Source organism: Macrobrachium nipponense, chromosome 12 (assembly GCF_015104395.2).
Source record: "Macrobrachium nipponense isolate FS-2020 chromosome 12, ASM1510439v2, whole genome shotgun sequence".
NCBI lineage: Eukaryota > Metazoa > Arthropoda > Malacostraca > Decapoda > Palaemonidae > Macrobrachium > Macrobrachium nipponense.
In genome coordinates this window covers 44560321-44572820 of record NC_087205.1, presented here as the reverse complement: position 1 = coordinate 44572820, position 12500 = coordinate 44560321, and the positions used below count along the sequence as shown (strand labels likewise).

General features: G+C 34.7%; 1 protein-coding gene across 8 annotated transcripts in view; it reads left to right on the top strand.

Moving 5' to 3' along the window:
* The window catches only part of LOC135224510 (myb-like protein P), an 871197-nt gene that overhangs the window by 857413 nt on the left and 1284 nt on the right, over nt 1-12500 (top strand). For all 8 annotated transcript variants that reach the window (XM_064263552.1, XM_064263551.1, XM_064263553.1 and 5 more), the window contains one exon: nt 12495-12500. This exon is cut by the window's right edge. In XM_064263552.1, coding sequence (XP_064119622.1) covers nt 12495-12500 — 6 coding nt within the window. The remainder of the gene's footprint in view (nt 1-12494) is intronic.

Here is a 12500-nt window from a genome sequence, read left to right as displayed (position 1 = left end):
ACTTAAAACATCGAATAACAACAGCGATCAATTCAATTGATCCTGATGTGCTTCAAGGTGTTTGGGAAGAATTCTCATATCGTATTGATGTTGTTCGTGCCGCAAGGGGTGGCCATATTGAGCACTTGTAATATGTGAAATAAAACTTGATGTTAGTAGAATACTTGTATTATAAGTTAAATATTTTGCTATTTTTCCCTTCATAAAATATTTAATCATGAAATAGGGTCATTCTTTTTTAATCACCCTGTATATATATATATATTATATATTATATATATATATATATAATATATATATATATTATATATATATATATATATATATATATATATATATATATATATATATATATATATATATATACTATTATATATATGTATAACAGAATCACGAAAGTTAGGAACGTGATAAATCCATAAATAAAGATAAATGCCATGGAAGGAAAAATAAACGAAGGAGTCTGCGAGATCTTTCGACTTAAAAGCCCACTTACTGAAGCAGATACTGACAAAAATACGAGAAAAGACAATACAAGAAGGTTCGTATAACTGACAGATAGGGATTATAAAGGGATTAGTGCCTAGAATCCGACACACCTGGAAGATAAGAAACCTTCCCAAACAAGCATAAACAAAGGGTGCAATTAAAGGTTTAAGACAATCATCTCAGATACAATCTCCAGACAATTAAAGGATTATAGGTGACAGCTATACGGAACCTGGTAAACAAAACCATATTCACAAAACATGACAGACATACATTACAATAAAATTTTTAATAAACTCTAGGCAACTGATTTTTTATTTAAGTCAGTAATTATATATTTGAGGTCATTCTTAAACATGTTACAGATACAAGGGTCTGGAATGAAAAAGGCCACGACTAACATTGAAATTACAATGAAAAGTAAGTTGTATTAAAGCAGATTCTAAAAGATTTGGTGATAAGACATCTCTTGACCGTGCAATTACTGGATTGACAGTTCAGTAATTGCACGGTCAAGAGATGTCTTATCACCAAATCTTTTAGAATCTGCTTTAATACAACTTACTTTTCATTGTAATTTTCAATGTTAGTCGTGGCCTTTTCATTTAGACCCTTGTATCTGTAACATGTTTAAGAATGACCTCAAATATTATAAGTTACTGACTTAAATAAAAAATCAGTTTGCCTTAGAGTTATTTTAAAAATTTTATTGGTAAGTTGTACGTCTTGGCATGTTTTGTGAATATGGTTTATTTTTTGGTTTTTTTTTTTTTTTACCAGGTTCCGTATAGCTGTCACCTATAATCCTTTAATTGTCTGGAGATTGTATCTGAGATGATTGTCTTAAACCTTTAATTGCACCCTTTGTTTATGCTTGTTTGGGAAGGTTTCTTATCTTCCAGGTGTGTCGGATTCTAGGCACTAATCCCTTTATAATCCCTATCTGTCAGTTATACGAACCTACTTGTATTGTCTTTTCTCGTATTTTTGTCAGTATCTGCTTCAGTAAAGGGCTTTTAAGTCGAAAGATCTCGCAGACTCCTTCGTTTATTTTTCCTTCGTGGCATTTATTTTATTTATTATTATATATATATATATATATATATATATATATATAATATATATATATATATATATATATATATCTACACATACTATACATACATACATACATAACAATATATATATATATATTAGGGATTGTGCCTTGTATGATAAGGCGCCCTATGAGGCAATGTTAGACTTGCGATAATTTTACGCTAAGTCGGTTGGTATTGCACTTCCATATTCATGGGAGTGACTTGGGGTTTGTAGATCACTTACGAAGTCGGTATTATCTTCTTGGTTACGACGATGATGTGTTAAACTCATGGTGAGGAGGTTCTTGTAGAAAACACGAAGTATAAAAATAGATATATTCTTCTGAAGTTTTACATGCTGAAGATCAGATATGATTGTACAAGTCTTCTAATAACGATAGCTTGATCGCTTCTGCCAATGATGATGGCTACTTCTGTTCTCTCTACATGATAAAGCTTAGGTAAAGAGATACAGGTCTTCTAATGACGATAGCTAAACTCTGTTCTAACCTGTCTACCATCTCTGTTACAAGTTATGAAGGAACAGACAGTAGTTCGAACATATGAACATACATACAAATGACATAGTTTTCATACGAAACACACAATCAAATGAGACACTACAGATCACGTAGGCCGTTTGAATCATAGGTCGGGGTAGTTGTCTCAAGCAGGGAGCTTGGACTGTTTCAAAAACAAATGAATGACCACAGATGACGGCATGTCAACTTAGCCTACATACTTATTGTATACGTCATCTTTAGCGTCTCTAGTCTGATCACATTCCTGCAAGCATCAATTTTTTATATATATGGACTAACATTCCATATTTTTATTATGTAAACACTTACATTAGATCGGTCTGTCTTACCAAAACCAACTACTGAATATTACTCAAACTTGACTTGCATTTGACTTATAGGAGTGTGATACAGACACTATGTGAATATATATATATATATTAGTAAATAAAAATTCATGGTGTACATGAATTGATTCAAGTAATAAAATATAAAACAATGATATTGATAAATAATAGTGATCACGTGATATATAATGATACAGTTTTTTCACTTCATCTCATTAAGATACATATGCTACAGAAAATACTAATGTAACCTCTGATAATTGCATAGAATGAAGATTAACATGATAAAAATCATATTTTAACTGATAAAAAAATTCATATATGAATTGATAAAATTATTAATGTTTATGCTGATTGATTCGTTGATTTTTATGCTAAATGTTATATATCTGGATTCATTAATTCATATACTAACTCATAAACTAAACCTGCAGATATTGGTAAGATAAAAGGTAACAGATTGGATTATAGGCTACCTGATTTGTTTTTATACATATGTATATGGATTCATATAATTATGATTAATTTATGTGCACTTTAAATAGATTCCTATTGCGTACACGCAAAGATATATTTCGATTCCGTTATTTATGATCATTTATATATAGATTCCTAGTGCGTACACACCAAAAAATATATTTCGATTCTGTTATTTATGATCATTTATATATAGGATACATGATACTTATATATATAGGATACATGACCCAGGTTATACCTACTTCACTTTTAACTAGCTTTCGAACAACTTTTCGTCCATTACACAGTTCCAGACAACCACCTATAGCCAAATGAAACGGCCTATTTCACAGGTTAAAACAAGGGGAAAAATTTGCCTGGGCGCATCCAACGTTCTATTTTTGCGCTCATACTTATTCTCTGCATCCTAAGCTACACGATTACGTTCGCGATGAATAAAAAAAAAACATCCTCAGCACGAGTCCTTCGCCAGCAAAGTAGAGTTGAATATCCTTCGGGTCGTAATTGTCGGAAGTATGTTCCCTTTCGGTAGTCGATTTCCACAGCCGACCGGAGCGTTCCGCATTAAAACGAGATTAACGACGAGATACGGTGTCGGTCGAAGAAGTCCATGAAATTCCTTTCACCTTGTAGGCGGTTGTTACTTGACTGTAGTCATCCGCAGCGACGAACGATTTTTTTTGAAGTTGCGATGTGAAATTCTCGTACTGCAGGATACTGTAACCAGGTTCCATTAATCAGCCTGCAAGTGAAATTATACTTGTCCACAAGGGCAAAGTAAATTCAGACGACATCCAAATACAGGGGAGGGGAGAGAGCCATTTAGACCAGACTTAACCCACATGAATTCGCTGATATTTTGGAATTCAAAAGAGTCCGCTGTACAAACTTTTTTATCCATGGCATTAACAATGAGTGAACCTATCCAGGTCTATGATGACTGTAAAAATATCCATAATTATAACAAATAAACAGATATCAATACAAATCCCAAAGAAAATTCGATATTACTGGTAGTAAATTACTAGACAAAGAAGTGGAAAACGGAGCTATTTGTAAGATTGCCAGGCAACATAAGAGTCAAAGAGAAGATTAATCATGATTTTCTGTATTTCTCTATGCTAACTGAAATTAAGTTGTGATAAAATCTGATCCTATGTGCCCTTACAAAAGTTTCATATTCAATTTTACCCGCGGCGGCATCCTCTGAGGTTAATTTTAAAAAATTATTAAAAGGGTAGGCGGAGATGCAACGAAAAAACCCACTATGTAACTAATTTCTAAATAAACTTTGGGTTTTTCAAGAAAATGTGACATTTTCCCATGAATGTTTTACTTGAATTGCAATAGGCTATGTTGCAAGTAAATATATCATATACATCATCATGATACTTCTTTAAATGTCCTATGAGGTTCAGAAAAAATTAATCCATTTTGTTGTTATAGAAATTCTATTTGCTTATTTTGTTATTAATTTTAAAATGATTGCAAGTTGCATTGCGCACACCGATAGACACCTGTACCTAACGTCTGCCTTGCCCATGAGAAGTTCGGGCTAAGCATTCCTTTCTCCAGTCAATCTGCTTCTGCAAGCGCGAGATGAAGCCTGTGTAAGCAGATTATTGAGGTTAAAAGGAACAAATACTGATACGGCAATGATGACGTCGTCACTTGGCAGGAGATTGCTCTCAGCCAGCTAAGAGTTACGTTACTTGCTGTAATAAATACGACTTTAGGATAAATTTATTATCTTTTAATACTCGACCCACACGAAAAGAATGTCTGAAAAAAAACAGTACCAAAAAAAATTGAACAATATATTAGTTTCATGTTGGAAATCTGCATAATTGTAATTATGTTAAATTAAATATTCCTTATTCAAACTATATGAAAAGGTTTCCATACATTCTATATATATTATTAGCCCTGTATAAGATTCATATAGGATTATTCCATAGATAACATTTTCACTTCTAGACTTCCTGACTTTAAAATCTCTTTTATTTTATTTTATTTTATTTATTTATTTATTATTATTATTATTTTTTTTTTTTCCATTGACTACGAATATAAATCACCGGGACAGACAATATGTCAGTAGGTTTTGGATATGTGTTTGAACTTTTAGCTTATTTGTCATTACTAAAGCGTTAAGTTAGAGTTCAAATCTTTACGCATATATATATTTGGATATTTAATTAACCTATGGTTACGTTTTGCTTATTGATTTTATCGTGATTCCTTTTTTATTATAAATTGTAACCCTTCCGACTTCTTACGGAGTGTATTATATTGACTCCACTTGTATCCATTTTTTTATATTTATTTTATTTATATATTATTTTTTTTATATATATATTTGATAAATTTAATGGTTGGCTTGAATATGTGGAAAAGTGTTCTAGCGGCGTACCGTATAAGGCTACTTGCGGCATCAATTCTATAAATACAAGATATAAATGATAAAGGTATTTAAACCGCGAGAACCGCTATAATCCAGTTCGGATCCAACATCACGAGTTGTAACTCGTAAGATATTGACTACTTCCTATTTGAAATTATCCAGTTTTATTCTACCAAACCGACTTGAATCTCGGGTTGATAAAAAATATATTATTGGTTTTCTTAATGGAAAGGAATTCACACAACATGTTAAGGAGATTATTGATTTACACCACCCGAGTCAGATTATCATGTGTTGAATTCCATGTTTACTGATTTAGCTCTCATAAATATTCCTAACGCACTCAATTGCGGTGTTTGTTTTAGTGCTATTAATTCTATATAACGTGTCAAGGAACTATTGACACTAAGAAGTGTTTATTCCCTCTGTCAGACTCGTAATTCTGTTAATAATTCTACGTATATTCTTTCAAGGATTGATTTGGCACAGGATAGGCTCCTAAACTGACAGGTGTCTTAGTGTATCCCTTGTTTTCATGACACGTGTTACAATTAGTTATGTGCTTTTTATATCTGTAAGCATTGTAGGCCAGTAAAACAGTGATTTGGCTTTCTGTGACATAGTAGGGAAACCTGGATGACGGAATGCAACCAGTTTATGACGATTGGTATGAAAGAGATTATTACTACTACCTGGTCGTTAGTCATCTGCTGTGTTCTTCGGGTTTTCCTCGTCACGGACCTACATATAATATTACATTTGATTACATTATTCTGATACACATACCTTTTAATATACTTTTGCTTTAGGGTTTCTGCTCGAAGTGTTTATTGTTTTTGCTTAGCCACTGGCCCTGTTTCCGTCCGAAGTGTTTATTGTTTGCGTATTGCTGCTGACTCTGTTTCCGTTCGAAGTGTTTATTGTTTTGGTTATGTCTGTTGACTCTTACTTTGTTCAGTTTGTAACAGTTCTGCGCTCCAACCCAGATATTCAATGCTCGCGATCTCTTGGGTTAAGGAATTTTCTTGTTTAGATACGGTTTTAACAATAGGCACGGATGTTTCTATATCTTTTAGTCTAATTAATGGTTCTTTGCAGTATGGTGCGGGATTGCGGGATAATGCGTCAGCTATGATAATTGCTTTCCCAGGTAGATATCTTATCTTGGCTCCAAAGACCTGAATGATCATATGTCACCGAGTTCCTTTTGGACTGTGATTAAAGCCTTTGAAAAACTCGGTAAAGGACTCATGTTCAGTAAGGACTTTATCAGGATAGCCATAGATTATGAACTTAAAATGTACTAGTGAGTTAAAGATACCTAGCCCTTCCTTGCTTATTACTGCATATTTACTTTCAGAGGGCTTTAGTTTACGTGAATTTAGAAAACAGCTTATAGGAAAGAACTGCCTTTATCATATTGCTGAAGTAGTATCCCTCTTACCCCTTGGTCTAAGGCGTCTGTTGCAATAAAAAAAAAACAAAAAAAAAATTCCTTATTTAAATCAGGGATTTTTAAGTTAGGTAAGCTGCATTATTCCGCTTTTAAGATATCGAACGCCTGTTGATGCTTTTTAGACCATAATCAATCTACGCTCTTCTTCGTAAGATCTGTTAAAGGAGCTGTCATGATTGAAGAGTTACATATTTACATACGATTGTAATACCCACTACAGCGCAAAAGTGCTGTATCCCCTTTTACGTTAATAAGTACCGGAAAGTTATGAATAGCCGGCACCTTACCATGGACTACTTTAAGACCTTGACTAGACACATAAACCTAGATAAACATGTTCGGTTTTTTAAAACTCACATTTAGATATTTTACTCTGAGATTATTTGTCTTTGTCTCTGTAGCACTAGCTCTAGTTTATGTGAATGTACTTCTAAGGTATTAGAAAAGATTATAAGACCAACCAATAGGCATGTAGGGTATCCCCTAAAAGTCTCCAAACACTATATTGTAATTGGGGCGCAACGTAAGCCGGAGGCATACGTAAAAATTGATAATGTCCCCTGAGTGTGCTGAAAACGGTGTATGAGGTACAATCACTTAGGTAATGGTATCTGGTAAAAGCATTTAAGTAAGTCCAAGCTGGTGAAAAATTTATTCTAACCTAACAGAGATAAGTGTCGTCGCTACATGGCACTGGAAACTATCGGGAGTCGTTTCCTTGTTTAAGCGACAGAAATCTACGCAGATACGCCAAGTCCGATCTTTTATGGCATGACGTTTTGAGGGAAAATTATATGGGCTATTTGATTTCCTAATGACTCCTATTACTAACATTTTTCAACTTCGTCATTTATCTCTATTTTGAAATTTCATTGAGAGTCTACACGAAGGTACGTATATAGCTTTATGTTTGTCCTTAGACCGTATTTTGTGTTAAATTACATCCGTTTTTTCCCAGAGATCACTCGCTAGTGGAGAAACTTCCTGGTATTCAGATAAAAGATAAAAAAAATTTCTGCTGAATCACCTCTGCTTGAATGACTTTACGGATATTACTTTAGATAGATTAACAGAGAGATTCATCCACGACTGATTGGGCGGGATTAAAAGTTAGCAACAATAAAAAAAATGCGATATTTATAACTTCCGTATCCACGATATGTATACGTTTGTGGAATCACTCAGATTAAAATTATTGCTGTGTCAACCGTGTCTAGGGCTTTGTTCGCGGAAATCGTTATATTTCAGAGTGTCGGGAAGGATTAAAATTTCATTTCCCAGCAAAGTCTTTTTACACGCACTAAGACTTCGAGGGTGCATGCTTCTCGAGATTTGCGTGCAAATTGCGACTGCGGTTGTGGGAGAATTCTGTTGGGTCATTTGAACAATGTTACGATTTATGAGACAAATGATTTGTTCTTTTATATAAGTTATTATTTGATTAACTGTCTCATTTTTGTTCAAACGGATTTTAATATGTTTGAAGGTTTATAGGATTTTCCTTTGATAAACACGCCTTATTTTGCAGGATGTAAGATAATATTTTGTATACCCCTAGATGAATCTTACAGTTACACTAGATACAGATCAATTGTTTTTTCAATAAATATAGAGGTATCTGTAAACGCTCGCTTATCGGACTTCTCATTAGGGAAGTTCGAACAACAGACGGTGAGTCCGTAAATACAGGATATTACGTGCTACTAAAGGACTAAACAAGATATTCTAATTTTTACGGCGCCGTACATTCGGGCTTTATCCCACCACTACTTATAATAACTTACGTATTAAAAAAAATAACGAAAACCTGCTTGAATTACGTATTAAAAAAAAAAACGAAAACCTGCTCTTGATTACTTTATACGGTCGTGTGTTTCATAGGAAAAATCCTTTTTTTAAATTCAAAAAGATATTGCATTTATGAACCAACATCGCTTTCCCCACTCTGGCTAGAGTCGCTTATTGTGTGGAATTTGCTATGCTTTGAACACTCGGCAGATTTAACTAACCTTGACCGCTTGACTAGGTGACACAGTCACCGAGTTTGCTTGTTTGATTCTGAACGGGCCACTGTTTCTATTTCTTTTTGTAATAATTAGGATCCTTCTCTTTATTACCATCGGCAACGTATTGTGTGTTTTTAGCATTATGTTGCTGGTTACATATAAAGCAATGAATGACGAACTATTAGGAACTGAGCGATTACTAATAAGACACGTTATCACTACTGCATTCAATATTAACTGTTTGTACTTCATTCTTTGCTAAAATTTGAAATAGTGAGGGATCCTGGTCAGCGCATTTAGCCTGATGAAAGTTTTTTACAGACATGTTATTCCTTGCAATCCAGCCATATTTTTAAAGTTAAGTTGAGTCATTGAGGTTCGATATTTTATATAACTCAAAAAACTCAAGGCTAAAACTGCGATCGGGACTTGCAAAGGAGCATTTATTGTCATGACCCGAAATAGTGTTACCTCTAATTTATCTAGATTTGTACGGGTGTTCCACTTGTTTTTGTGTGTTTTCTAATCACTACGGTGCTTAACGACCCTATCCATGCATCTGTATAAATACAGACGTCCATGCGTAAACACATATTCACTGTTTAATATGATTTGTTACGTAAGGGATTAATAATCACCCAAAATGATAAAATTAACATAGTATATGATTATGATATTTCATAGAACTCTGGAAACAGACACTCAAAGATAAAAACTCGCAGTAGCGAAATCTCAATGATGTAGATAATTTCTGTAAAAAAGTAAGATTAAGAATGTCTCGTAACTTCAGCCACAGGAATAACGAAATTCGACCTGCAAAGGAAACACTCAAAGTTACTCCAAATGAATAAAAAATTGTACTTAGCTTGCTTTTGTGGGAAGTCACGGTGTTCCGATAACGACACACGGCCTTGGTCCTCCTTCTCTATTTAGCGGATGACCTGGTTTGGCTTCAGTTTTCCCCCATGACGCGTTGTTTCGATGATTCGAGCCCTTGAAAGATCCGATGCTGCAGACGCGTTCGGTTTGTTTCTTGAAGTTATTCACTAACGATGATACTAAGTTGCTTGAAGAATCTGTTGCTTTCGTCGTCGTTGAAAAGTTCTTATTGTTTTCTGAAGTCGCTCACTAACGATGATACTAGGTTGCTTGAAGAATCTGCTGCTTCCGTCGTCGTTGACTTCTTATGATACATGATTTATTATTCTGGTTTTTTCTTCGTAGGACGTTGTAGAGTTCTTCTGGTACGCTGGCCACCAATATTAGGGCTTGTGCCTTGTATGATAAGGCGCCCTATGAGGTAATGTTAGACTTGCGATAATTTTACGCTAAGTCGGTTGGTATTGCACTTCCATATTCATGGGAGTGACTTGGGGTTTGTAGATCACTTACGAAGTCGGTATTATCTTCTTGGTTACGACGATGATGTGTTAAACTCATGGTGAGGAGGTTCTTGTAGAAAACACGAAGTATAAAAATAGATATATTCTTCTGAAGTTTTACATGCTGAAGATCAGATATGATTGTACAAGTCTTCTAATAACGATAGCTTGATCGCTTCTGCCAATGATGATGGCTACTTCTGTTCTCTCTACATGATAAAGCTTAGGTAAAGAGATACAGGTCTTCTAATGACGATAGCTAACTCTGTTCTACCTGTCTACCATCTCTGTTACAAGTTATGAAGGAACAGACAGTAGTTCGAACATACAAATGACATAGTTTCATACGAACACACAATCAAATGAGACACGCTACAGATCACGTAGGCCGTTTGAATCATAGGTCGGGGTAGTTGTCTCAAGCAGGGAGCTTGGACTGTTTCAAAACAAATGAATGACCACAGATGACGGCATGTCAACTTAGCCTACATACTTATTGTATACGTCATCTTTAGCGTCTCTAGTCTGATCACATTCCTGCAAGCAATCTTTTATATATATGGACTAACATTCCATATTTTTATTATGTAAACACTTACACATATATATATATATATAAAGATCTTAGGCCCAGTGTCACTCAGTTTTTAGAACTGACCTGTGTATGAGTGGAGCTGGAAGAGATCATTAATGAATCAGTTGGAAATTTTGACCCAAGAGAAGTAGTAAATTGGGAAGAAATCTTTGGTGACCTTACCTTGTGGACAGAGAGAGTTCACAAAAAAAAAAAAAAAAGATTCCTGTATATGTCTAGCTTGTGCAATAACCTGTGGAAAAGATGGGAGACGGAATATTTAACAACCCTAAAGAGAGACTCATCGAGTAGGAACAATGTGTAGCTCTTGGCCAGGATAGGGGAAGTAGTACTCATTCATGTTGAGGGCTCATGGACCAAGTGAAAGTTTGGCCAAGTGGTTGAGTTACATACATATTGGGTGAGACAAGGTCCCAAGAGTGGCTACTCTAAGAACAGCTCATAGCCAGCTCATGAGACCTATAATTTAGTTGTAACATCTAGAGCTGTGGCAAAGGATAGAAAAAATTGGTCCTGTTAAAGAGGATATTCAACCAAGCACCAGCCCAAACAGCAAGACTGCTTAGCTAGCTGCAGAAGCCGGGAAATTGTTAAGAAAAGAACAGGACTATTGTAAATACTGCAGATATGAATTTTCCTGCGGGGGAGTATGTCAAAACTTTGACAAGAAAGATTGTACTTTGCCGCAAGTTAGAATGTATTTTTCCATATTTTCCTCATTTACGTAATTGAAAATGCATATTGTATGAAAGGAAGGTGTTATGTTTTGTTCTATTTGTATTTGGTTAGGAAAAGCATTGTGTTTAGTTATTTCATGTATTAGTTTGTAACTATATGTGTAATAGCACCAAAGTGCCGATCGTCGGTGGTTTTGTTGGTTCGATAGTTAGTCGGATGTTTGTTGTTGGTCAGCTGCGACTTTGAAGAGCAGCTGTGTTACAGTTCCCATACAGTGCTGTTGCACTGGAAATGAGTCAAGTAAACAGTCATAGTTAAGCTGCCATCCAGACGACATTTTCCATTAATTATTCCCATCTTGAAGTTCATTTGGGGAAATTTCTGTATAGGATATGTATTTCTGATGATGGGGAAATATTTCCTGTGATGTTCATGATGTGTGTGTAGCTTTTTATTCACAAAACTAAACTGGTGGGAACCATGGCACTGAACATACATTACATAAGTAATTTGTGGTTAAAAGAAGAATTCTAATTAAGTAATGGAAGCACACGGAAAGCGTGGTCATTTTCCTGTGTCCTTGCAACCCATCAAAATTTATCTCTCGACCCAAAGTTGGGTTGCAACCCATAGTTTGAGAACCACTGGTGTAGATAGTGAGAAAAGGAAAGAACTATGGAAATACTAAGGATAGAATATTTTCAAACTGAACCTCAAAATTATGGGTCATTTACCCAACAGATTGCATTATATAGTGGATACTTTACTTCATAATTCCTGTAAATTTAAGTGTCACTATTCTCTGAGTAGCTGCCTCCCATTTTGATTTTATTTAACTTTTCCTGAGCATTTTCTCAATTTCAATGGTTTTGTATCAATTTCTTGTTGATCACTGTGTCTGTGACCGTAGTCGGTTTCTGCTCGTTGTAGATAACTTTAGTCTGAAATACCTTTTTCATCCAACAACATATGATGGAACCTGACATATTATGGTAATTTATTTGCCAGACCAAATTTCTAGGTCATTTGTTTTTAATAAAAGGAATTTAATTTACAGGTCCAA